The sequence below is a fragment of the Siphateles boraxobius genome, unplaced genomic scaffold (genome assembly GCF_051911475.1).
Source record: "Siphateles boraxobius isolate OS27281-9 unplaced genomic scaffold, OSU_SipBor_1 22, whole genome shotgun sequence".
NCBI lineage: Eukaryota > Metazoa > Chordata > Actinopteri > Cypriniformes > Leuciscidae > Siphateles > Siphateles boraxobius.
The window spans coordinates 4,474,951-4,502,538 of NW_027508833.1; the positions used below are offsets into that span (position 1 = coordinate 4,474,951).

The 27,588-nt window shown below is 37.2% G+C and overlaps 1 protein-coding gene across 16 annotated transcripts in view; it reads left to right on the plus strand.

Moving 5' to 3' along the window:
• Window positions 1-27,588, plus strand: part of ktn1 (kinectin 1) — a 39,685-nt gene that overhangs the window by 4,658 nt on the left and 7,439 nt on the right. For 2 of the 16 annotated variants that reach the window (XM_077238409.1, XM_077238404.1), the window contains exons 2-29: window positions 9,349-9,983; window positions 10,548-10,727; window positions 11,142-11,294; window positions 11,653-11,783; window positions 11,914-12,027; window positions 12,516-12,638; window positions 12,801-12,913; window positions 14,546-14,690; window positions 15,946-16,030; window positions 16,113-16,315; window positions 16,411-16,479; window positions 16,568-16,605; window positions 18,344-18,434; window positions 18,523-18,591; window positions 18,679-18,707; window positions 19,322-19,412; window positions 19,652-19,720; window positions 19,834-19,871; window positions 19,966-20,056; window positions 20,150-20,262; window positions 20,937-21,006; window positions 21,154-21,194; window positions 21,297-21,387; window positions 23,323-23,409; window positions 25,779-25,868; window positions 25,980-26,078; window positions 26,742-26,831; window positions 26,955-27,047. In XM_077238409.1, coding sequence (XP_077094524.1) covers window positions 9,350-9,983; window positions 10,548-10,727; window positions 11,142-11,294; window positions 11,653-11,783; window positions 11,914-12,027; window positions 12,516-12,638; window positions 12,801-12,913; window positions 14,546-14,690; window positions 15,946-16,030; window positions 16,113-16,315; window positions 16,411-16,479; window positions 16,568-16,605; window positions 18,344-18,434; window positions 18,523-18,591; window positions 18,679-18,707; window positions 19,322-19,412; window positions 19,652-19,720; window positions 19,834-19,871; window positions 19,966-20,056; window positions 20,150-20,262; window positions 20,937-21,006; window positions 21,154-21,194; window positions 21,297-21,387; window positions 23,323-23,409; window positions 25,779-25,868; window positions 25,980-26,078; window positions 26,742-26,831; window positions 26,955-27,047 — 3,240 coding nt within the window. In that variant the 5' untranslated portion in view covers window position 9,349. The remainder of the gene's footprint in view (window positions 1-9,348; window positions 9,984-10,547; window positions 10,728-11,141; window positions 11,295-11,652; window positions 11,784-11,913; window positions 12,028-12,515; window positions 12,639-12,800; window positions 12,914-14,545; window positions 14,691-15,945; window positions 16,031-16,112; window positions 16,316-16,410; window positions 16,480-16,567; window positions 16,606-18,343; window positions 18,435-18,522; window positions 18,592-18,678; window positions 18,708-19,321; window positions 19,413-19,651; window positions 19,721-19,833; window positions 19,872-19,965; window positions 20,057-20,149; window positions 20,263-20,936; window positions 21,007-21,153; window positions 21,195-21,296; window positions 21,388-23,322; window positions 23,410-25,778; window positions 25,869-25,979; window positions 26,079-26,741; window positions 26,832-26,954; window positions 27,048-27,588) is intronic. The other 14 variants (XM_077238410.1, XM_077238405.1, XM_077238406.1 and 11 more) reach the window with 7 other exon arrangements.

Sequence of the window (27,588 nt, forward strand, 5' to 3'; positions counted from 1 at the left end):
TAAGGCAATTGGTTGATGAAACATTGATTAAAATGCGTGGCGCGAGCGATCTCCGACAGTAAACTGATTCTGCTTTGTCTCGGGTAAACAGCTGTTGCGACGCGAGCAGTAACGGCCGCGTCCGGTGTAGACACAGTGTTAAAGCTCATTCTGCCTGATAACGCTACGTTACAACATCAAGCAATATTCCAAAAATGTATATAATTATAACACTTTATATAGGGCCATTTTGCATTAAGAGTAGCCTAGTTTCACGTTTAGTACATTTTGCTTACTAATTATTTAAAATAGTATAAAAGTACTGTACATATGTAATTAAAAACGTTTTCATTATGATATTATTCATTTTACTTTAGTAAAAAGATCTGAGTTCTTCCTCCACTGGTAGAGATTAGAGGAATTAAGAGTAAAAATAGAAGATAATAAGGTTTTGTCAGTGACACTTTTTATATATTTATTGATACAAGTTATGACTAAATTAAAAGACAAAGTCGTCGTTAGTGGAGATTATGCAACAGTATTTAGAATATAATATAATATAACATGCAATGCAAACTAGTTTGGTTACAGCTCAGCTGTATAATTCTCATTCTATCATTCCCCCTGCCTCCATTACATATCTGTCACACAAGTGTTTGATTACCACATTTGAGTGATCATTGCAAAACGTGTTTATAAAATATATTTATTCTGTTTGTAGCTACTGTGTAAAGTACCCATCAAAAGTTTGTACACACCAATAGGAAAGTGTCCAAACTTTTGACTGGTATACTGTACTATCATACACATAAATAATATTGCTACTGTATTATAATATACACATAAATAATATCGGCCGATATATCGGTATCGGGCTTTTTTTACTCCCTAATATCGGTATCGGCATCGGCCCCCAAAAATCCATATCGGTCGGGCTCTACTTTGCACGCCATGTTGCCTTTGCTGCAGTATGTATGCTTTGTTTCCTCTCTTTGTCTGAATCATTGTTCTGAGTAGTGTGTGTATTTAAATAAACAAAGAGAGGAGTTTAAGTAATTAAGACTAGTAGATGCCTTCATTTTAACTTCCTGTGCCTCCTGAAAGGGTTTTCTTTTTCTTGCATGGGTCTGAGAGACTGTTTGATTGTTTTAAATTGTTCAGAACAAATAATATTAAACTGGATTAGTGGCCTACCAATATAATTTTTGATGGCCAATGCAGATGCCAATATCTTGGAGAGCTGGGTGACCGATGGCTGACATCACTATTTAATTTAAAGATAGAAAAAACATACATAGAAATTAGTGCAATTAAATTTGGTCTGTTACATCATATTTACTAAATTAGAAATAAATAATTTGAAAATGAATTATATGAAAAATTGAACTTAAAAAAAAAAAGTTATACTTTAGATGGCAATTGCTTGTTTCTGTTTCTATAATATTAACGCTATAATACTTTTTTGTTAACAGAGACCGTCACCTAATGAAGTGGGAAAATGCTGCCGTTCTCAGTGATGTCAAAATAAAAGTTCCGATACCTTGACAAAACAGAAAAACATATCAGCTGATTCTGATCATTAAAAAAATGGCAAATATCGGCTTTGGCGATATATCAGTTAACCGCTAAACTAGTGATGAAACCGTTACCAGTTTGATGATAAACAACAAAAAAATTAACCATCAGGTATTATTACCGTTTCATATTTTACTTGTCATTAAAACCACGTGATTTCTGGATTTGAAATACTCACTGTAAATTCTGTACAGCATTAAGCAAAGTTAGCACCAGTCTAACGCGGGCATAGGTTTTGTTTTGTGTGGAAGACAAAGTGCTGAAAATGTATATGAAAATGTATGAATTAATTCTATGAACAAGAGGGAACCGACTGTCTTGAGAAAAGTTTCAATGGCATTTGCTTTTCATCTTCGCTCTGTGTAATGCCTAATAAACAAAGACATTATATATAGGGAGATGGTGCACTCTAATTACTTATGAATGGGAGAATGTGCAACGCCCAATATAGCGAATATGCCCCGCCTTCTAAATGAAAGAGCCAATCGTTGGTTAGTAAAGTCATTGTGTCACTGCAGCTGCCTTTAGAAGCTCCGGTTGCTATAGAAACAGGCAGTGTTCTGAGATGCTCGCTTAGGACTGCACATGCGCATTAGCTTCGTCCAGGCTAAAAAATTCAGGACAGTTTTTTTTTTGTCCTGATTCGAGCATTTAGAAACAAAATTTGAGACAGTTGTAGTCAGATTTCATTGATCATTTAAAATATGAAATTTAATTGTAAGCTTGGCGAATGGTTTTGGAGAATTTGATGTTTCCCCTTTCAAAGAGATAGGAGATGGTGGAAATGTTGCAGCAACACGACTGCCTTTATAATGTCTCCTCATACAATGTCTACAGCATAGTATCTATTTTGTTTAGATCCGCTTTCCTGTGAGATCACGTGAGGTGCTAAATCTGGCATGATAATCTTAATGTCCCCTTGTAGTCAATAATTTTATCCCTTAAAACTCATCTTTGATCACCAAAATTACATATTTATCATGCCTTAAAATAGCTTCAATGTAACTCTACATCCTTGCCTCGTTTAGTATACGCGGGTCTATGTATATGCAAATTAGCCCCGCCTCCACTCACTCACACCATCTCAGAGATCCACTCGTTGACGATCACACGTTGATCCGATTGGTTACAAGGTGGTTTGTGACGTCAGAAACGCCAGCGATTTCAAACCGTGTTTTTGTGACTGGCTTTGGTTCACTGCAGTTTTAAGGAGAAAATACTCAGCAAATGCTGTTGACCTATGAATTTGCACATGCCTTGACTTAAAGCACATTAAAAACACCACATAGGCATATAAACAACTTTAAACGCTTGATTTTCACCACAGGGGGACTTGTATATTTTGTAGTATAAGATGTGCCATGATTTTCAAATCTTGTAGTGTGTGCAGGTTTGAGATTTAAAAGAAGAAAATCTACAAATTCTCCTTAATGTGCGTGATGCAACCAAATTTCACAATCGGTTAATATTTAAAAAAACTCCTGTTATCCGAGCCCGGTTTAAGCTCTGGATTACACATTGGAAATTGTGGGCCAAACGGAAATTCCAGACATGCAGACAGTACTATTGCAGAAATAGTGAGAGCTGTATGATCGTATGCCATACCAAGTGTTTACGGATCCAGATTAGAGAGATGATAGGCCTGGTATCACAGACAGGGTTTAGATTAAGCCAGGATTAGCCCTTAGTAGCTTTTATAAACATGCCTTAGAAAAAGACGTTACTGGTGTGCATCTTGACCAAACAATGACATATTTTAAGATATGTGAGAGCAAGTTGCTTTCAGTTAAAACTTTAATCCTTGTCTGTGAAACCGGTGGATACTGTTGTTGACCAGATGCAAGGCCACAGGTCCAGTGCGCTACATAAAGCAACAGTCTCTCACAGATCTGCCATAGCGAAACACCTCATCCTGTGGCAGCGTTCACAGACGCACCGCTTCTCAGCTTTTGTTTTCGCTTTCCTCTCAGCAGGACAAAGAAAAGCACACGCAGTTCAGAGCAAGTGAGCGCACCACACCCATCTCCACTTTGTTCTCGGTGTGAATCCAACACGCGTGAAGCCAAAGAAATGTGTTTCCACTTAACAAGGAATATGCAAGTAAGGGCAATGAGCAGATTTTGCTTGCACCTCGACAGCTGCTTGTCCCGTCTTGCGTGTTTCCAAAAATTCCTTTCCTTCATGTCCCTTACGCAAGCATTTCTTTTTTTTATTAGCCTATCTTATTTGATTATAGATTGATTTATATATCAAATTCTATAATTTATTCCTGCGATGCAAAGCTGGATTTTCAGCATCATTACTAATCCTCAGTGTCACATAATTCTTTAGAAATGATTCAAATATGCTGATTTCTTATACATCTCTTTTTCTATTATTAGTGTTGTGCTGCTTAAGATTTTTGTGGAAAACCATACGTTTCTTTCAGGATTATTTGATGAATAGAACAACGTTCAAAAGAACAGCATTTATTTTTGGAACATTACAAATGTCTTTATTAATTTTGAGCAATTTAATGCATTTTTGCTGAATAAAAGAATTAAAATAAAATAAAAATGAAGTTACCCCCAACATGGTAAGATAACATGATAGTGCTGATTTCAAATGTGCCTATTTTGAAATGTGAACAAATGCAATGCAAGTCATGATATTTCTACTTTAATGGAGTTACTGATTAACGTAGATTAGTCCCTTACATCACTTCATCAAAGGAAAGGTAACTGCAGCCCCAGACATTTAGGCTCTTGTTCATGCATGTACGCAGATATGATTAGTTGTGTCCCAAAGGATGCACAACACACTATGAACTTATGCACTGTGTACTCAACTGTGTAGTGTATGAATTTTGTTATTCAGCCTCAGCTAAAATAAACAATAATCAAAAATAAAACATGAATTTTGAATATTTTCCTATTAATTTAATTATGTCATGCAAAGTTTAAAAAAAAAAAAATTAATGGTCACAACTTTAGTTTTATCTTTGTCTTTTCAATTCTTTTTTTTGCAATCTGATTGTTTAAAGTGGTTTATTAAGATACGTTGCCTCTGAATACATATTTAGGTACTAACTCACTACACAACACATGGTCCCATGTATTGGAAGACCCAATAATTAATATACCAATTATGTAAAAGGAAAATTGGTAGAAATAGTTGAAATTCAAGTTCATTATCAATATATTTCTTATGCATCATTATCATTATGATGATAAATCTGAGAAATCCTGCAGAGTACATTTTACAATGTTTTAGATGCTGAAAATAGTGCCGTTTTGTTTTCTGGTAGCTGAAAGTAAAATCGAATTAGAAAAAAATATTGAATGTGCGTGAACGGGACAGTCGAATTTTGTAAATGACTAGCATTCCAGTTCCACCCTAATTCTCTCTGTCTGCCTTAGGACTAATTGCTTGTTAAGAGTATGACATAGCCAACAAGAGACTATTTCCAAGAAATAAAGATGCATGTGAACTCTTTATTTATGTCCACTAAGTAACGTTGTGAGATGTGACCGGAAAATGGAGAATGTTAGATTGTCGGCCTCTTTAAGGACTCCTGGGAAATTGTAATAGAATGGTGCTCCTAAATGTATTCATAATGTAATCGGCTTATCCAGATTCCCAGCACAGTGGATCTCTCGGACACGCTGAACCGAACAGACTTTTGCTTTCGCTGTCAGACCGAGAGCAAAAGGCCGTTCCAGGACCTGGTGCTTCTTGTCGTTGGTTTTCCTCACTGTCCTGAAGGCAGAACTCAGTCATGCGTGTCATCCAGCACAACAGGGCACTGTTTCGGTTTGCTTCAGATTTAGTACGAAAGCACTCGACCAAACGATCACTTTTATGGCTTCCATCAGGAGGCTGTCTTTTCCTTGTTGCCTAGTCGTAATTATACATCAGAAGATTTTTTTTTTTTTTTTCATTGGTAATAATTTATTTATAACTCTTTACAACAATGAGCAATACATTTGTGACATTATTTATTAGTCTTTGTTAATGATTTATTCTTTTGGTGGATTGCATGTTTAGATATTCATACTATAGAGTATTAGGTCATGAATTTTTGGTGAAAATGACCAAAAACGCTGGCGGTGGCTGGTAACTTAAAAATAAATTTTAAAAAAATGCCAGCGGGGAAAGTGAACTTTAAGATCAATACATGCTTTAATGTTAACAAAAGAAACCTTATTGTAAAGTGTTACCATTTTTACGACTGAGTTTTTATACAGATATCAAATATTAAAAAAAAACCCTAAACTAATTTTTATTTCAGCTAGTTTCCAATGCAGCATTTCTCATTTTCGTTTAGTTAACGTTTAAGTACTACAATATCTAAAACTTAATATAAACTATATATATATATAGGCCTAGACATTAAAAAAAAGAAAGAATGAAATTGACAAACATTACATTACTAAAACTTGAACTAAAATTAAAATGAAATCTAATGAATAATATTAAAAATGATAATAGTATATAATAGGGGGGACATGGTTTTCTTCCCCTGGCTTTAATATCAACCAGGCGCAAGACTGACATTGAGCCCGAAACGATTTTTTTTCTGCACTGAGGCCTTAAATGGCTAAGCTTTGGGCAGATTAGCATTGAGGGGGGAGACAGTGCTGTTTTCAGATCTGAGACCACTCTGTGTCAGCGTACTGGAGTGACATTTTCCCGGCTGGATATTTTTGTAGCCTGCAAAGCCCCTCTGCACTTGAGTTTAGGATGTCAATCGAGTTAGCAAGGGTGTCTTGAATGACCGTTCTGGGTTGGCGTAGCTCCGTGGTGTCATGTGTTCAACAAAGAAATACAATTTTTTTGTATGTATATATATATATATAATAGAAGCAGTTTTAGCTGCGTTCTTCTTATTTAGCTCAGTGATCATATTACTCCTATAAAGTCTCGGTTCATGCTGAGAAAAAGGACGTGCGTGAGCGAGTGTCGCTTGCTAACAGGTACTTAGCTCGGTGTCAATAAGTAAACCCAGATTGCTGCCCTCAGCACACACACTAATTGGCTCATACCATTGTGAGAGGGTGGAGGTGGAGCAGACAAGCCGGAGATATGGAGGAGGTGTGCTTTTTAGAGTAAAAGAAAGAAGTAGATGTCAAACATAGAAGAGGAGGCGTTTTAATGAATACTGTTGGTTGGCCATATTAGAACATCTTATGCATATTGCTGACTAAGTGTGCCATGATTTTGATATTTTTCTTTTACTAAGGAAGGTTTTGCTATTGCCTGAGGCATTCTGTTATGCACTGCCTTTAAACGGCAACTAGTGACACAACAAATGGCTGTGGTAGCGGCATAGTCTGATTCAAATTCACCATGCATATCTTTCTTATGTTGTTTAAGATGATAATGAGATTGATTCAATTCAGGGCTGATCTGATGTGGTATACATATAGTGGAATGGCTTGAAAATAAGTTTTTCTCTTGAAATAAGTGAGGGCGTGCATATCAAAGAGAATGTCCTTTTTCTTTTCTTTGCTTTTTTTATTAAATAGCCAATAGCGTTTGGTTTACTTCACAGCCTAGCAAAGCCACACTTCCTTTTTAGCTTATGGCATCCACAGTTGTATTAAAAATTAAGTAAATAGATTCCCCCTGCCTTTATATTTCTCAAGAAACAGTTAGCCTACTACAGCGAAACAGTGATATGTTTTAGTAATAGTGATGATGTGTAGTTTGAAAAGCTTGCAATGTAGGCTTCTACATGTCACCAGTGTTATATCTTCTTTTTAGTGCTGTCCAAAATGCAAAACTGGACTTCTTTCGCCCCAGTAGGAAGCATATTATCAGCGTTTGAATTGGTGTGCTAGGGCTGTGTATCGCCAAGAATCATGATATCGATCATGTTACAGGGGTTACAATACAATATAGCTACTCCAATACTGTAAGAAAGGCGATGTATTGCAATATTCCTTGTATTTTCTAATGTTAGAAAAACTGTAATAAAGAAAACCACCATGCATAAAATCTGAGCAAAAACTTAATTTAATCAAAACAGTGGGATCTGCATTTGCATTTATATGCTATTTGCATATATTTGCTATTTTGTTCATCCTAAGTTAAGGGAAAATGGTAACACACACACACACACACAAAATGGTAACACACACACACACACACACACACACACACACACACACACACACACACACACACACACACACACACACACACACACACACACACACAGTATTAAATGGGTGGTAAAGTATGATTTCACTTTTCTAACTTTAGCTAGTGTGAAATGTTGCTGTTTGAGCATAAACAACGTCTGCAAAGTTACAATCCTCAAAGTTCAAATTAAAGGGAGATATTTGCTTTTAAAGAAAAGGACTACAAAAAACAGCTGGTAGGGACTAGACGACGTTCCTCCCGGGTTAGTGACATCAGCAACCCTAAAATGTAAATAAACCCCGCCCCCGGGACACGCAGTCCATGTTGAAAAGAGGAAAAGTGGTTGTATAAGAGTGTATTTGTGAGTCAGCTCAAACTTTAGCATCCTTCTTTTCACATGCAATAGAAAGTCACTCTGTGTGCATCTCACAACAGTTCCTATACGAGCGATTTATAGATTAACATGACAGAATATCCTAATTGAAGATAGCTCCACATCAGCAACATATATTCATCAACTAACCATTCAGAGACGTCCTGTTGCATTCTACATGTTGTCACTTCTTCTTGAGCCTCTCCATCTTTGTCTGACTCTGTTTCATCAAAGGCAGAACAGTTTCTGTCATTTTAGTGTGTCTGCGTGAGGTAATCGCTCTGCTAACACACCAGAGCTCTTTAAACCCCGCCCTCTGCAGCAGCTCATTTGCATTTAAAGGGCCAGGGACAAAACGGTGCGTTTTTGCAAACCCTCAAAATGTGACAACTTTAACATGCCATATAAAAATATCTGTGAGGTGTTTTGTGCTAAAACTTCACACACACTCTGGGGACATCAGATATTTATTTTACATCTTGTGAAAATGCCATTTTACCACCCCTTTAACAACAGAAAGTGCATAGTCCACTGCTTGACACTGTTTTTTATGTTTACTGCTTGCTTTAAAGCATCTGCATCTATTGTGTAAAGTACCTTTACTGGAGTGCTGAATTGCAAATATCCGCACCGTTATGATCAGACGCTTTCTTGCTGCTGTCATTTTTGTCGTGTTTATTTTGTTATTGAGAGAAAAGCGTGCAGTACATACTTGCATATTCTATCGAAACTCCACTCTCAGCAACGCGGATGGCTTTGGGATGTTAAGCGAGGTCTTGGATTCAATGTGTTTGGATTCAGCTTCAGCACTGTACACCGTGGCGGGAGCTGGTATAATTCTATCATCTTGGGTTTGCTAATGCTAACTTTAGCGATACACCCTTGTGCTTCTCTACATCACAGTTTACGTTCTGAGATAACACTGCCATATAGGGGTCAGGGTTAAACCAAACACAAAGCCACTGACACGAATCTTGGAAGTAAAACAAATAAATATATATCGACACAGTGTTTTTGAGTGTAAAAACTGTAAAACTGTTACTTAAACCCTAAATAAACACGCCTGATCCTGATCTACAGGTATGTGTGTTGGAGAAGGGTTTGAAACTAAACACTGAAGTGTTAAGGATGTGGCCCTCAAGGAACTAAGTTTTGCATGCCTAATAAACATAAACAATGTTGATTCTTTGTAGATTGCAGTATTCAGTTGTTTGTTTGGCCTTGTTGTCATGCATCCAGCTGGACTGAACCTTTGTGCTCACCTTGTCTTTCTGCTCTTTATTGTGTTCTTTAAGAATGGCGCTGGACATGGCTGACTCACAGTACCTTCTCATCCTGGCACCGTCGCTGGTAATCGCTCTCATGTTCCTATTTTTCTGGCTCTTCATGAAAGAGACTTCCTACGATGAGGTTCTGGCCCGCCAGAAAAAAGACCTTAAACTGCCTCCAGCCAAGCCCGATGCTCGTAAGAAGAACGAGAAAAAGAAGAACAAGAAGAAGGAGACCGGTGGAAGTGGAGTGGGAGGAGGAGGTGGAGGAGGCGAGTCTGAGGAAGACCTGAGGGATTTCGATACATCTGATGCCACTAGCCCTGCCTCAAATGATGAGGATTCTGAGGCGGTACCCATGAGTCCACCTGTTGCTGCTCCGACCCTGGCAGAACCTCCGTCCGGGATAAGAGAGAGGAAGAAGAAAGAGAAGAAGCCAAAAGCTTCTCCAACTCCTGCCTCAACGGTTGTACCCCCTACCCGTACCACCCCAACTACTCCTGCTGCCTCAGAAGAACCGGAAGTCAATGGTTCAAAACCTGCAGTCCGTAAAGAGCAAGCCATCCCGCTGACCAAGCAGTCCAGCCCACCCCAGACGACACCCCCTGTCCCAGCTGAGACTACCAGTAAAAAGAAAGCCAAGAAGCAGAAGAGTGAGTCTGGTGAGTGGACTACCTACAAATGTGAATGTGTGTCAAGCAAATGTGTCAGTGGTCAAGAGCAGTTTGTGATTTTTCTTTTACAGTAGAAATATTTGGCTTTCACGTCTTATTGTGCTTGAACAACCTAAAATCATTTAAACTGGCAAGACTTAAACGCATGCGAATGATGTTTCATTTCACCAATTGGTCCAGTGACATTGCCGTCAACTGTCCCGAATGTATTTGACTAATAGCCGTGGACTCAACTTGGACTTAAAGTCCAACTCAAGTCAGAGTAAAAATGCATCAGAGTCCATCACAAGTATAAGTCCATTAAAAGTTGTCCCAACTCTACACAATATACACACTGACACCTTAATATCATATCATCAGGGAAGCGCTAATTAAACGTCAGTGATTTTTGCTAATGATTTCCAAAATGGAAAAATTTGCCTAGATATTTTAACTTAAAAGATGTTGCTTGGTAACACTCTAGAATTATGGCAATTTCTGGATGGGCGATAATTTTTGCAAGTTCTTTTCTTAAGTTCCTCTCTGAAGATAACTAGCTCTCTTTTCACACAGAAGAGCATCCACCTGAGGTCAAGCTCGATCTGTTTCCTCGTGTGGTGAAGGAGGAGCCTGTGATCATGGAGGTAAAGGTTCAGGACGGAGCCGCCCCTGTTGCTACAGCAGCGCCACCTAATGCCTCCAGCGGCAGTGGCCGTCGAAAGAAGAAGCAGAAGGTGGAACCTGTTGTCACCGGTAGGAATACACCAAAATAAGACAAACTAGAGATGATAAAATTCTCAGTGAGAAAAGAGATCTTTGAAAAATATAAAATCATACTGACACCAGAGTAAACTTACTAGCCAATGGCGATTCTGTTAACTTGTGTGTGTAGAGGGTTTGTCAAGCTCCAAAACAGCAAGAAAAGCGCCATGAAAGTGGTTATAAATTTTTGTAAATCGTTCGTACATATTTAAACTGCATATTTATGACAAAAATGTTCTTAAGACTTTTATTTTTGCTTGAAAGGGTTCGTCCCCATTCACTGATATTGTATGGAAAAGAGACGCATGAACATTCTTTTAAACTTCTCCATTCATGAATGATGACACAATTTTAGTTTTGCATAACTTATTCCTTAAGTGACTCCTGTGGTCATATTTGTTTCAGTGGATGAGGCACATGTCCAGTCCTCTGCCCCAGTAACTCAGACTGACTCCGCTGCCCCGACAAACCACCAGAGCAACCAAAACAACGAGACGCCGCCTCCTGCTCCCGCGCCCACCAAACACGGCAAGAAACAGAAGAGTGAAACCAACAAAGGTACTTGGCATCTTTTAATGCACGTTTTACAGTAGCTCAACCATGTATATAGGTTTAATATGTGGGGATTATAGTCGGATCTTAATTATTTAAAATAATTTTATTGATACTTAAGTACATTCATAATAAGCATTTCGCCCACATTCTCCACCATCTTGCAATATTTGTTCCACTGAGCCTCATACAAAGCATAATGGAATGGCCTTCTCCACGAAAGATGCATGCAATCTTCTTGACTTAGAATTTGTTCCTAAGGCCGTATATTAGGTGGCAGCATAAAATACTGCCAGTTTTAAAATTAATTTCCTGAAGACCTGGGGTGTGAACAGGTGGCTGACATGTGTCTGTTTTTGTGCAGAGAACTCTGAGATGAAGCTGAAGGAGTTGCAGGCCGGTCTGAGTGGAATGGTGCTGTCAGATACTGATGTGGTCAGTCTCGTCTCGCTGCTCAGAGACAAGAGTCCCAATGCTTTGGACAACTGGTACAAGGTTAGAGGATGAGGTTCACTTTTATTTTTTGTTTAGTGTTTTTTTGCCATCATGCAGTAATGAAATATGTCCAGAAGTGGAAGTTTGAGTAGTCAAATTTATGATGATTTTTCTGGTTTTGTGTTCTTAGTCTGCAGCTAAGTTTGAGCCTTCGGCCCAGCAGCTCGCAGAGAAAGATCGTCTTCTGAGCACGTTACAGGAGGAGGCGTCCATTGCCAAGGGCAAAGTCAAACAGTTAAGCCAGGTTAGTCATTTATGTTTCTTATGTTTCCTGATATGAGTACCAGGCTTCCTGGTTTGGATATATGTGGCACTTTCCATGAACAGGGTTCAAATTAATGTCCCACTTAAAATAAAAAATTAGTTCTTCAGATATATCAAGGAAAGAATCTCATTACTCTATTGTTAGAACATTGATTTACATTGTTTGATTTATTATTTGATTACATTTTTTAAAAGTTTATTACTAGAAAATAACCACATCACACAAATCAGGGTTGTAAATATTAAATTACAATTTCTAAGAAATAAGGTTCTGAATAATTAGCTATTAACAGCAATTATAACCTATTGTAATTAATTGTTGTAATAAAAATGACTAATTAACATTTTCAGAGTTTTCTGACTTTTGCAAAGTGCCCCATAATTGCGCTGTAAGCACGCCATAAATATAAATGTCAGCTTTGCTTTGTTTTGATGAGCATGGTAGTCATTTATTGAATGGGACTACAGGAACTGCAGGCTGAGAAGCAGAAGACCGGCCGTGTGGAGTCTGTGCTGCATGAACATCGTGTTGCCAGAGATAAAGACATCATGCAGGCTAAAGCTCAGAGCTACCAGGAGATGCAGATTAAGGTAATCAATCTCGTTGGCTGATAAGACTGTCATGCAGAGGGCAAATTGCAGATTAGTGCAATTTGATCTGACCATACGTGTCATGAAGGAGCAGGAGGAGGCGTGCTTGATGTAGTACGCTTAGTGAGAACATCCAATGACAAGTGAACTTTCTCTCTGCAGTTCCAACAGGTCAGAGAACAGCTGGAGAGTCAGATCGCTCGGCTGCAGCAGGAGAACGGCATCCTGAGAGATGCTGTGGAGAGATGCTCCACCACCAACCAGATGGAGACCAAGTGAGTTTTTTTAATTGCCATTTTCCGGCTTTTCTACTGAACTGTGCTGCACAAACTGTCAAAATTAAAATTGTCATCAATTACTCCCCCTCCTGTCGTTCCAAACCCTTAAGACTCTTATTTACAGCTACGCATCTGACACTTTAGCCCTTTTCACACAGAGATTCCGGAAAATACACGGATAAAGTGACCCGGGATTTGAACCGGGTTCGTTTGATTTTGGTTCATTCACACTGCCAGTGATTTTCCGGAATCAGAGAGTGCGTTCACACACAACCCGTAAAAATCCCTCTCAGCAGCGTCTTAAGTTTGCTTATGAGCTGCGATTTCTCTCTCTCTACGCTCCACGAAACTACGCTTGTGCATTTTTTTTTCTTCTCTGATTCGATCATAAACTAGCGCATTAGGTACCGTTTCACTAGCGTCATCATTACGACATGGCATTGTTTGCGGCTTTTGTTCACACAGCGCGCGTTCCGGGACTTGTCCCAGCAATGTTACTAGGTCCCCAACCCGGCATCAATCCCGGGTCGTGTTTGCGTTCACACAGAAGGCATTCTGGCAATTTCCCTGCAAATACCTGGGATCAACGCGCTGTGTGAAAGGGGCTTTTGACGCTTCAAAAAGTTCATAAAGTGATAGAAAAACGAATCCATATGAATTGAGCTGTTTAGTCCACCATTTTCTGAAGAGAAAATCTTTTAATCACACATAAACATTTATCAACTCACACATCAGCTGTGGTAAACGAAAGCTCAAGCAGGTTCGCTTGACATGCGAGAACCAATGAGGTTCATTCTCGTGTTACGCAGCACGTTTGAGCTTCTGCAAGAACCAATGAGGGTTGTTCTCGACCATCAAGCAAGTTTCTGTTTGCTGATAAGCGTTTATATGTGAATAAAAGCCTAAATTAAATCTGTTCATCATATAAAATTAGTCGCTTTAGAAAATTTGGACTAAACCGCTCAATTCAAATGGATTACTTTTACGATCTCTTTATGAACTTTTTGAAGCATCAAAGTGGTGGTAGTTGTGTAGCTGTCAATGGAGGGACAGAAAGCTCTCAAATTTCATTAAAAGATCTTTATTTTTCATCAATTTTCAACAACATGAGCCAAACTCTTTCAGGCCTCAACTACAATTACAGTGTTTGTAGGCGGGGCAAAGTAAGCGTAGTTTGTGGGCTGTCAGTGAAGGCCATAGGCTGGCATTATACAAATTTGTTATAAACCTATGTAGGTATGTTACAAAAGTGAATCCGGAATAGCTGCCAACTCATTTCGACAAAAACTGTTTTGTAGTGCACTCAAAAACAGCTATGTTGCACACAATATTTTAGGCAATTGGTAATATTTGGGCAATTTAAGCTCAGACTGAAATGATCAGGGATTTTGTTAAAAATAAACTTTAAAGTTACATTATATTCTCATAAAACATCAAGCTTTCTTCTCTCAAATAAATAAAGAAAATGTAATTCCTCCTATTATAGCCACTTTAGAGCGCTCATACGGTATGTCGACACTTGGAGTTTTCAAGCACTGAAATTGGTGGAAAAACTGGTAAATTTCCACAATGACTTCTCCCAGTTTCCTCCGCAAACTTAGATGGTTTCCATTTAATGTGTGTTTTCAGGCAGTCATCAGAGCTGAATAAACTGCATTCGGAATACAACGGCCTGATGAAAGAGCTAGCGGAGACCAAAAACAAGCTGCAGCAGGAAGAGTTGCAGCGGAAGGGTTTAGAAGTAAACTACAAACAGAATGTGTCTCAGCTGGAGGTGCCGATCACACCCACAAAGCCATTGCACAATACACATCTTTGAGCTGAACCCCACTATTATTAGAACACCAAATAAGGCATTTACAAAATCAGTTAGCCATGTTTTATGTGTGATGTACAATATAGCTAATTACATAGTACTATTTAGAAGTGTGATTTAAAACATTCATGATCAGTTGTGCTAATTTGCCTGAGTTTTGGAATTGAATATGAAACCAATGTAGCATGCAAAGCTACCAATGATTTAAAGATGCTGTCAGAACTGCACAAAGAACGATTTCTTTGTACAGACGCACGATTTCTTGTGACTTTTATTAAAATCAAAAAATGTATTTGAATATTTATCAGATTAAAAAAAAACAACAGTTTCTGACAACAGTGAAATTTAAATGTATTGAAATTTATTGTGTGAAATATTCAGGCGAATTAATTCAGTTCAGTCAAGTCGACTTAATTCAGTTCACTCAGCCGACTTAATTCAGTTCACTCAGCCGGCTTAATTCAGTTCAGTCAAGTCGACTTAATTCAGTTCACTCAGCCGACTTAATTCAGTTCAGTCAAGTCGACTTAATTCAGTTCACTCAGCCGACTTAATTCAGTTCACTCAGCCGACTTAATTCAGTTCACTCGGCCGGCTTAATTCAGTTCAGTCAGGTCGACTTAATTCAGTTCACTTAGCCGGCTTAATTCAGTTCAGTCGAGTCGACTTGACTTAATTGAATAAATTTCACACAATTAAATATAAAATAACTAAATTAACCATTTAAACAAAATCATTGTGATTTTAAAAAGTTGTTAACCAACTTTTTGTTTATTTTGCCACTACAGAAAAACAGTGACAACAACAGTTGAGTAAGCCTAAACAAATGACAATTGGCAGATCTGATTTATTATGCGTTTAATTATTTACTCATTTAAGTACCTTTTATTTTATTTTTTATTTTTTATTTGGTCAAACAAGCCATGCTTGAATTTTCCTGTACTAAAGACAGAGAGAGGAATCTCAAGGAGGGTGTGTTTGATTATTGCCTCTTCTCACTTTATGGCTTGTGATTTTGTATTTACTTTTTCAAACAGTAATGTTCATTTTCCATACACTGCTACTTGTTGTCAAAATTAGCTTGTTACAGAAAAAGCTACTCTTGAAAACAGGTGCGCTGTTTAACATCTGAAAAATGTAGCATCTGTTTAAGTGTCCCTACATTCAGTTAGCTAATCACCAACACTAAACCGTTTTGTATCTTTTTTTGCAGGATGCGAAACGTAGTTGGGAAGATCTGCAGAACTATTTACACAAAGTGAGTGCAGAGAGAGAAAAGCTCCAGGTCGCTAAACAAGGTAGAAATATACGTGCAACACCTTAAAAACATCAAATGACCTGCACTGGCCACTCAACACGTTTCTCCTGTCTCCATCTCAGAGCTGCAGAATAAGCTGATGGCTGTTGAGAGTGAGATGACCACTAAAAGCAAGGAGATCCAGAATCTCCACAGCAGCCTGAAAGACTCAATCTACTTCAAGGAACAAGAGCAGCAGAAGGTCATGCAGCTGGAGCAGAAGGTCAGGCAACTGCTGGAGGCAGCGAAGCACACCATGCAACCTGACGACCAACTACAGGTCCAGGTACTTCTTACAAGTCACTGTACACCTCAAACTCAACAGAAGAATGTCAGCATCTTATATTGCTGCTGATCAACACACAATATTGTCGTTTGCAGGATCTTCTTAATGAAAACAAAACGATGAAAGTTCAGATCGATAATCTTCAGAGTCAGCTCAATGCTCAGGTATGTGTGTGGACTAGTGGATGAGGGTGAATCTGTCTCGGCTTGTTGGTGGACATTAATGTTTGAGTCATTTCGTTTTTTCTTTTAGGCCACGACAGCATCACATTTCGATGAGCTTCAAAAACTGTAAGTTATCGCCTCAAAGCTTACTTGTTTTTTAGTTTCGCATAGAGGCCTGTTTCACACTGCACATGTAAGCGGTCCATATATATTTTGACACCCATTTTAATAATTTAGGTTACTGTAGTCACACTGAGGTGCATAGCAGAAACATAGCTGCAGAAAATATATATATTTTTTACGATATAGGCATCTATAAAGTAACTTAATCTACTCATCCATTTTTTGAAGGAAAAAATCTTGATGCAGTTGCAGTGACGAACAGATATAGAACTGCATACTCAGTAAATCTGAGGTGATTCAAATGGTTTAAGCAGTTTGAAGCTTCATTTTGGGGTTTAGATTCCATTCCATGATGATTACTAATTTACATTTACATCCAAATGGTAATTTAATCAAGTTTGTAATCATTCTCAGTGGCCAAATATGGGCAGCCATTACATCATTTATAGCCATTATTAAATGAAATATTAATATTGTAACCTAGAGATCTGACAGCAGTTTCAGAGTTGTGAAAGCTCTTTGAAACTAGCTTAGCTTGACAAGCTACTCATAAAGCTAAAATTTAACACTAACATTCAAAGTTTGCCTTACAAACATGAGAAATGTATCTATAGCTTGAAATGTTTACTATTAAACAAACCAATTTGAAAGCAAATACTCTCTAACTATGCAATCCATATGAAAGGTGCAGTTCTCTCTAAAGGTGCGTCCACTGCAGAGATGACGAGTCCGCATCGGCAACTTTATCTTTGCCGCTGACACTGATTCAGAAAACACTAAATTAAATTTCCCCTTGCTATTTTTTCAACACATTCATAATCATTACTTTTGCTGGTGCTTTGTGGCAAGCTTGATGTGTGCACTTGATAGTGGAATAGGCTATAGGCCTATATTACGTCTTTATACATTAATGCCTTATTATCGTTAAGCATTTAGTAATTCAATTAGTATAAATGTGTGATTAGTCGACTAGAAAAATCTGTAGTCGGGGGCAGCCCTAAAATATTGTGAAATGTTTTTACAATTGAAAATAACTTTTTTTAAATATATTTTATAATGTAATTTATTCCTGTGATCAAAGCTGAATTTTCAGCATCATTACTCCAGTCTTTAGTGTCACGTGATCCTTCAGAAATCATTCTAATATGATGATTTGCTGCTTAAGAAACATTTCTTATTATCAATTTTGAAAATGGCTGTGCTGCTTAATATTTTTGTGGAAACAGTGATACTTTTTTATTTCAGGATTCTTTGATGTATAGAAATTTGAAAAGAACAGCATTTATTTGAAATAGGTTTTCTGCTAAAGTCTTTTTTACTGTCACTTTTGATCGATTCGGTGCATCCTAGCTGAATGAAATTATAATTTTTTCATAATAAAAAAACGCAAATAAAACTAAAACGCACTGTAATTAGTAGTATTTAACCAAATAATTGAACCAAAGACTTCACTTTGAGAAGTCACTGAGTGAAAGAATGATTACGCTTGCAGTGTGAAACAGGCCTGATGCTGCTGCCGCATTAAAACCACAGCTTATGATACCGTACAGTATTTGATGTTTATTACATAGCTATGTGGAGTGGGATTTGGACCAATTAGACCTGCTTTCCTTGGCAATTAGATCTGTTCTCCCTAATATCACTTGCTGCTTTATCACACCTCACACGGTTGGGACACTGTTTAAGGTGGTCAGCTGTCTTAAACCTCATTATACATTATCTTGCATATGTCTCTCATAAGGCTGGCTGAAAAAGAGCTGCAGAGAAAGAGCCTAGAAGATTCTCTCAATGCTGAGAGGAGCAGCGGCGCCAGCAGGGAGACCAACATGCAGGCAAGTGTCACTACCATTGTTTTAGCTCACAGCGGTTTAACTAAAGTTTGATTTCCGCTGTGTAATAAACCCGTGGCTCTCTCTGCAGGCCATGCACAATGAGAATCTGTCATTGAAGGCTGAGCTCCAGAATCTGCAGGCACAGATTTCTGAGCAGGTTAGACTTGGTTGCTTTTCTTTCCACGAATACACTTATACAAGTAAACTTTAACGCACACCACTGTCGTATCTTCTCTTTCCCCAGGTTGTATCTGTGGATAAACTTCAGCAGGGGTGAGTGCATTGATAAGCAGATGGTTAGAAATATTAACATTATATAGTGCACTAGTGCTGTACTGATAATACAATTCTGGCCAATACTGGTAGCCCAGTTATTTTCATGTTATGGCCAATATTAAAAATCAATATCAGTTATTGATTTTTAGTTAACTTTAGTTTTATAAATTACCCATGTTCTATGGCCATCTGTATCAATAATATAGACTTTTTTTTTGTTTTTTGCATATTTAAATATTTTTTATATTTTCTTTATTATCTTTGATTACTTTGTGTTATTACAAGTGTATCTAAACTAAAAGACAAAGTAGAATGCAAAATGAAAATTAGCATATGAAAATCCACGTCATGGATTTTTTTTATAGACACTTCTGAAATGAAATGGAGATTCATAATGAAAGTATAACTCAGAGTTGAAATAAGTTTATTTTGCATTTCTAAGTAACATTAGTAAAGCTGTAACAGATTTTTTTTTATTCACGAACACAACCTTGTGTGGAGATTGGACTAAAATTTAAGTTCTTCCTGCCAGTAATCTGTAAGTATATAAGCGGTGATGCATTGTTTATTAAAGATTATTAATAAATGTTTGTCATATTATGTGTCCTTAGCCTTCAGCACCGTGATGAGAAGGTTAGAACGGTGGAGACTTTACTGGAGTCCAGTCTCATTCAGCTGGCCAATAAGGAAGAGGAACTAAAGGTGAACAAGACAAGAAAATAGTTTGTATTTATATTAGTTATAATAGTTTATATATATATATATATATATGTATGTATGTATGTATGTATGTATGTTTTTTTAGTTGTTTTTTTTTAAACTAGCTAAAGCACCGTAAATTCTTATTTAACTGCAGTTAAGTTATCCATTTAAATTTGTTGTATTGAATGTACCTTTTAATGTTTTTGTTTTGTTTTTTTGTTTTGTTTTTTTAATAACAGGCGATCATAAAAGAGTATGAAGGTTTGAAACAGCACCTGGAGGCAGTACAGAAACAGTCCACAGAACAGGTAGCGAGCCACACAAAGACATTATATGTGGAGGAGAGAGTTGTACTGTGTTTAATGCCTGCCAAAGCTGCCCACTCACATTCTTCCTGTTTCACACCCTCACATTTTTCCAGACATTGTCAGAAAAGGCTCTAGAAGAGCTACAGCAAAAGTAGGTTACATAGTCACGACTAGAGATTATTGAGTGATTATCATCACTCAACTATTTCTTGAGTGATAAAATGTCAACCTTCTGTTTCTGTCAGGATTCAAGAGAAGGATGAAAAAATTTGTTCAGTTGAGAGAAGTTTACAGTCAGCAATGGACAAAGAATCAGAGAGAAAGAAGGCAATAGAAGTAAGTCTGTGCTGCAGGTTCTGTTCATCTGGATGCTTCATTGCTCATCCATTTGTATGATGGATAAAAAGACTGATGCAAATTTGTCCACAGGATCTACAACAGCAGGTCAAGACTCTAAACACTGAACTTGCTCAGCTGAAGAGCAGAGAAACTCAGGAGTCAAACTCAGACTTGAGTGCCAAACTTCAGGAGCTTCATGCTCAGTATGTATCTCTCCTCGCATGTGCCTTTTTAATTGTCACTCAATTCCAGATAGAAAAATCAAATGGTATCTTTTTTTAAAGTACTTTTTTTTCCTTGTTGATTATAAGGATAGTTCAGCCATGAAACTCTATTTGCGTTCTGATTGGTTGTTTCTGTGTAACGCTCACAGCCAATTAAATTTCCGTATTAATTAACACTTCCCTTTATAACCGTATATTCCCTTTATATTAAAAGGGAAGCTTATTCTATTGCGTTTGCTTATAAACAAACAAGTTTACATTCATTCTCAAGGTTTAAAAAACCTTCATGTATAATGTATTATCATAACTATTAATGGTATGAAATGAATACCATGATATATTTCAATATAAAATGTAGAACAAAAATGATTGTAATATTTTTGGCCATATTGCCAATCCCTAGTAGAGATTTCCCAAAGTTATCAAGTTCAATTCCATTAGTCATTTCCTAAAATGAAAAATACAATGAAAACACTTTAAATGATATTTAGGAATATACATTTTACAAAACGTTTTGCTGAAATTGTGATGCCAATAGCTTTTATCTGAAACATATTTTCTTCTTTTAGAACTTCCCAGAATAAAAATCAGTGTTGAATTATTTAGTATATATTGTAACCTTGACAGATCAACAATGCATATTTATATCATAGGTTAACGGCCAAGGATCAGGATGTTGAGAGACTGCAGAGAGAATTGGAGAAGGAAGTGCAACAGCAACAGGTGAGAATGATGTGAAATTCATAACAGATGCCACAGAAACAACTATAACAACCTGTTAATGTAAAACATTAGATTTACTCCAAATAACTTTGCTGACGTTTTGATATTCATTTTGCACTGATATAATCATGTCTTATTTCCCCAAAGCAAACCGTTTCAGCATCTCCCAGCCAGGAATTATTAACAGCGTAAGTCGCATTCTTTTAGTTGCGCTATATGTTCCAGTATAATAAAGGGTCATCACAATGACATACTGTAGTACACACATCCTGTTCTGTGTCTGTCCTCAGGCTGTCAGAGAAGGACAAGCGGCTATCTGAACTTCAGGAAGAACTGCTTGAATTGAGGGAATCGGTGGAGCGTCACCGTAAGAAAAACAACGTAAGTTGAGTGAGGTTGAGTTGAGTTGTTTTTTTTGTTTTTGCTGAGCAGCTCCTATAGAAGACTTTAGCTTTTCTTGTCTAATGCATATGCTATCGAGTATGTAAAACAGGTGACTTTAATTTGAATGGCAGCTATGGACCAGTTCCTGTGCATCCCTGAACCTTGTTGGATGTGCGTTTGTTATTATTATGACCTGGAAAAAAATATAGTGCCAGTTTCTGCATCAGAGGTGTGCACTATGTAAATTTAACCCCATAATAAAATAAAAACACATTTGAAAATGTGTGAAATATTTAAATATGCATATTTAAATATATATAAATATTTGTTTATATTATTTATAAGTAAACTAAAGAGTTCAGTGTTTTCCAGTAGGTCATAATCAGACAGAAGCATACTGTCACTTATTCCAAAGCGACTTATGTAATGCAATTAATGTCAAGCACACCAAGTACACACAAATATACACACACATAGCACGTCAGTTCTAGCATTGCAATCAATGTCTGTTTGGTTTGCTGCTCACCTGATTTTCCACGATTTTAGCAGTATTCCACCAGGCTACACGTGGAATCTCTTTCTTCTCTTCCTAACGTTTCAACATCTGTCTTTTTTGCTAGTAAATTAGTCTTTTTTTGGTATTTTTTTTTTCTTTTCAGTAAATGACAATAAATGTTGCTCAGCGTAACAAGGAAATGCGACTCATACACCAATGCAACTTTTTCATTCTCCTATCTTTGTTTTTTACCCTGTGTGACTTAAATTCAGGCGTGTCTTTTTCCTGGAAAATACAGTACACTTACATGAAATTTTAATGCCAGTGACCTAAAAAAAAGCTTTTACATATGGGTGGTCCCCCATCGTAGAGGCACCCATATTTAGATATGTGAAGCTGAATACTACGCACTTTATCTTGATGCATTGTCCCCACATTGTCTGACACTTTGTTGAAGAAAGAAATTGATCAGCTAATAGGGTATTCTGAAATTTGCAACTTTGGCTTTTGTTATGCTACATCCACACCAGTAGGTGTCAGTGTAACGTCTCATATCGGCCACACAAACAAAATTACCAAATACACCTTCAAGAAATATAATTGTTTGTCTTGTTAGCAAAGCATTACATACAAAAATTCCACACCAAAGCTGATATCAGTATGAAAGAAAAACATTGAGAAAAATTGGGAAGTCGGTCCTTCTCAACCACAGGCCTTAGCAAACTTTAAGAATTATTTTGGAAAATTATTTAAATTAAAACAAAATTAAGTATTAAAATAAGATGAAACCGCTAAAAATGTAAAAATGCAATGTCTTGATATGAGGAAAAAGTTATGTAAATTGCTAAAAGTCTCCATGGGCCATTTCATGAATAAATATTGTCCTACAGTAGTCGTGCATTGATCTGAAATATTTCATCAAGTGGAAATTGAGTAAAAATCCTTGAACAACTGGAAAAGTTATGGGAAAAGCCATTGAGTAAAAAAGTTGAGAACCACTGGTTTAGATGGTCTAGAAAGACTTGTGTACATCAGCTCAATACATTTTGTTTTATTTTATTTAGATATTTATTTATTTATTTATTTTGGATTTGATATAATGTCAGTTTAAATAATCCTGCATTTTCCACCGCTTTTTAGCTAAACATTCTTCATGGCACATTTTCTTTTTCCCCTTGTAATTCTTGAATTACGGGATGATTTTGGTCACTGTTAGGGAATTTAAACTGTTTATTAACATTCATAAACCATTCAAAATGGTTATGCTGTTGCTCGGTGTTTGTGGTCTTTGAATGTCCGTGTAAATCAATGGTACATGGAAGTACCTTGGTTGGGTCTTGGAACTGTACACATTGTTCTTTACATGAATGGGGCAATCATTTTTTTGGCAAGAGTTTAGGCTGAACTGAAAGTGGTGTTTCTCTGAAACTGACTAGGAGCTACGGGAGAAAAACTGGAGCGCTATGGAGGCGCTGTCAGCCACCGAGACCATACTTCAGGGAAAACTCACCAAGAGCTCCAAGGTTCGCACCACAACTCCCAAACTACTTTACTCTAGAGTCAAATCAAAGCATCTCCAATAAGCCATTTATTGACCAGTGAAGTTCTCATTCCTAATTAACTTCCTCATGACTGGCTGCATACTCATTTCATAACTCTGAACTGCTCAGCTGCATGCTACTAATGCGCTATGTTGAATGCTGGGAGCTGTAAAAATCTTCAAATCTGTGAGCGAAAAGCTTTGAAATTTGCTTAGAAATTTTGGCTGGATCTTGCTGTTTGGTTTTTTTAAATTCTCCTGTGTGTGTGTGTGTTTATAGAATTGTTTTAAACAAGACACCTGAAATGAGTCTGCAGCTATTTTTATTAATTTATTTATTTAGATTAGGAATCATTTTATCCCCAACGTTTCATTTAATCATCCATTAATGATATCCTGTTATTCGACATCCTTTGATTTCTTCTTTCCAAGCATGCTGATCACCACTTGATTTCCACCATTCAGTCAGCACCAATTTACATCTTATCACAATCTATTCAGAGAACTATTTATGACATCAGCAAAATCAGGAAGAAAATGGTCAAATCTCGAACAATGTACATCTTGTTCTCCATTAGTTGGGTTGCATCCATCCAGTTTTTCCTCTTTCCCAACACCTTTTATGGTCTCACCATCATTCTCCTCCTGCCAGGTGTGTAGACCAATCAGTAATCAGAAACTCCTGCCCCTTTAGCTTGACGTCTCCTCCTGGGTTGTTCGGTCATCTAAATGTAGCGAGCCATTTGAGTTAACCCCTACGTCACAGCATAGAGAAACCAGTGGCTCTATAAACGGTCCTGAAGCTATAACTAGCTTTGCTTACATCATTAGTAATTCTACTGTGGCTCGGCTTGCTGTCAGTAGTCAAGCATGAACTGTCCGGTTTGTGGACATCTGCTCTTAGTCATCTCCAGCTGTACGAATCCCAGGCCTGCACCTGCTGTACAAACTCAGCCTTTGCCAGACTTCTGTGATCTCTTCAGTTCAATTAAATTCATTCTAAAAATAATGCAAAAGTAGTCTTTTATTCGGTCTTTAAAGCCAACTTGCAATCAAAATGTAGACTTTTTCTTTTATTAATGCACGTTCGAGATCTTCTATTGAAAAACAAGCCAATTATTTATTTTGGAATAACATGCACTGGTGAATTTTTCAGATTTAATCAAAATGTGATAGCTTCGGTAGACATTATTTTAGCAATTTTATTTATTATGATCTGGATACATTCTGGTAGCTAAAGCTGACTAATCGCCATCCAATCAGTTCCCAATGAATATAATCTCATACTTTTGTTCTCAAAGGGATAGTTCATCCCAAAATAATGAAAACTGTCATCCTTTACTCACCCTCATGTAGTTCGTTCTTCTGTGGAACACTTTTTTTTTTTGAAGACTGTTCAGTTTCAGACAAAACAGTTTTGCCAGCCACTGACTTCCATTCTATGTTCAAAAAAATAAAGAAAAATCTCAAAATATCTTTTATGTTTCACAAAAGAAAAAGTCATACGGTTAGGAAAGAGAGGAGGGTTAGTAAATGATGACAGAATAGCCAGTCGTTGCCAAAACTGTTTGGTTACCAAAAGTCTTCAGAATATCGTCTTTTGTGTTCTGCAGAAGAACGAACAACATTGAGTGAATTATGACAAATTTAGGGAGTTATCCCTTTAAATATCCTGTTTTTCTTGTCTATAAATAAAATTTAGTATATTTCCAGTGTATGTATAATCCAGTATTTTTTAGTATGTTTTCAGAATATCCTATCTCTTTGGAAATGCAACACATAAATGACTTTAAAGGCTAATATTTGTTTGTTTCCTTCTAGGTGAAATGGTAAGGTGTTTTATTGTATGTATAGCGAGTTACAATTGTCTTAAAATAACATTAGAAGATTAGTAGTTTATTTTATTTGTACGTCGTGTATAAAAAATTGAGTTTTAAAACGAGTTGTGGTGAAAAAGTGGACCTGTATACACCAAACAAATATTCATTTGATGACAGCTGTGTTGTGCATTTAAAAAAAAAAAAATTCACTGACGAATAAGATATAACTTAATTTAGTCTGGGATTGGTTTAGGATATTATCCAGGACAAAATAGTATAATTTGTGTGCATATATGTATGTGAGTGGTAAATTTGAGTTAATGGCTTATAGTGGGGGTGATTAAATAAAAAGTAAAACAAACTACTTTCTCAATCTCACTCTTTTGTGGGGAATCTGGGGAGCACCACTGGTTTTCTACTGATCTGTGCACAGTTGTGGTGTGGATTATGGAGTGATTTTTAATTGAAGTGTAATTACATCACGTTGTAAGCAGTTTGATTGATGGAGTGTTTGGTCTGTGTTTTTGCACAGGAGCATCAGAAGCTGCTCGAGTCAGCGGAGGCGGATTGCAGAGCGTTGCTGCACAGACTCCTGCCACACGTGCCACTGCCCACCAACCAGGTGCCCTAACACACTACACACACATGCACAGCAAAGATCTTTTTCACAGATATTATCATATCAAATGTGCATATCATTCAGAATCCACTAATGTATGTTGACATTGTGCAGAATCACCAGCAGTGGCTGCAGACGTTTGAGACGTCCATGAGAGCGAGTTCGGCTGGAGAGGTGTCTTCTGTCCATGCCTCAGGGCCTGGAGACTCCCAGGTATAGATGCATTTTAAATCATCAAGACATATGGGTGTGAATCGTCACTGGTCTCACGATTCAATTCGATATCACGATGCGTTACATCCTCACTTTTCAATATTACTGCACATGCCTTCATATTCATCAATGAATGCAAGCAGTCAATATGAACTCTTTTTATTTTATTTGTCTCAAGAAAGTACACTTCCTGAATGTAGCAAACCTCAAACAAAACTTAAGTCTGAACACAGCAGACGACAGGACCATTTAGAGCGAACACTTGTAAATACTAAAAGCGCATAACTGTCAAGTGTACTTAAGTTGCAGTAACGCTCACAAATACTCGCACTCGCACGCGCACACACACACTCGCACTCGACTTGCACACACTCGCCCATGCACACACTCGAGCTCACTCGCAAACTTTAAAATAGTGGATGCATTTTTTACTACCCGCTTTTGTTTCGCTTCCCTCTGCTATTTTATGCTAGCGTGAGTAGAATATCAGAGGAACGTCAGTAAGTTATAATCGATTATGGTCTAATACTGCATTATCGTCCGTTAATTCATTTCAACATCCCTATCCAGAGGCAATGTCTAATCAACCATTTCCAGCAATTCATGAATCAAATGGTTGCATAAACATTTCAAGCACTTGATGAAGGTTTGTTTTCTGGGCAGGCCTTAGCAGAAAAGTTGAAGGAGGCTGAGGAGGCCCAGAAGGTTCTACAGAAAGACTGTGAGACGTACAAGAAAGTGCTAGCAGAGACGGTGAGTTGTGTTCATGGCATCTGTCTGCAATTTTAAAAGCTAAAATGGGTGAGCGGACAGTGTCAGCATCACAGTGGACTCTGTGGTGTTTATGTTGAGGGTTTCTTTGGTGTTGGGTCACAGGAGGGGATCCTGCAGCGGCTACAGAGCAGCGTGGAGCTGGAGGAGACGCGCTGGAGGGGGAAGCTGGAGCAGTCACAGGCTGATTTCAAAGAGGTTTGTAAAAACACACACACTCATTGCTCCAGTCTTCAGTCACATGATCCTTCAGAAATCATTCTAATATGCGAATTTGGTGCTCAAGAAATATTACGTATTATTATCAAATATTTCATATTATCAATGGGAAAAACAGTTGTGCATTTTTTTTTAAATCTAAATCTTTTGTAACTTTGTCTTTTCTGTCACTTTTGATCAATTTAATGCATACTTGCTAAATAATATATTAATTTATTTCTTAATCTTACTGACTTTTGAATGGTAGCCCATTAGATTTACATTTTAAAATGTTTTATGTATTATTGTTATTATATTAGCATTTTAGTTTAGTAGTACAGTAAAGAAAACCTCTGTATTTTTATTATATTAGGATTTTAGTTTAGTAGTACAGTAAATAAAACCTCTGTATTATAAAGTAAATAACCACTTAGAATATGATTTACCAACAAAACAAACAATTTTTCAAACACGCAGTAGTAATGGCAATTTGGATTGAAAATGTGCTTAATTATCATGAAAATAATAGTCAAAATACAAA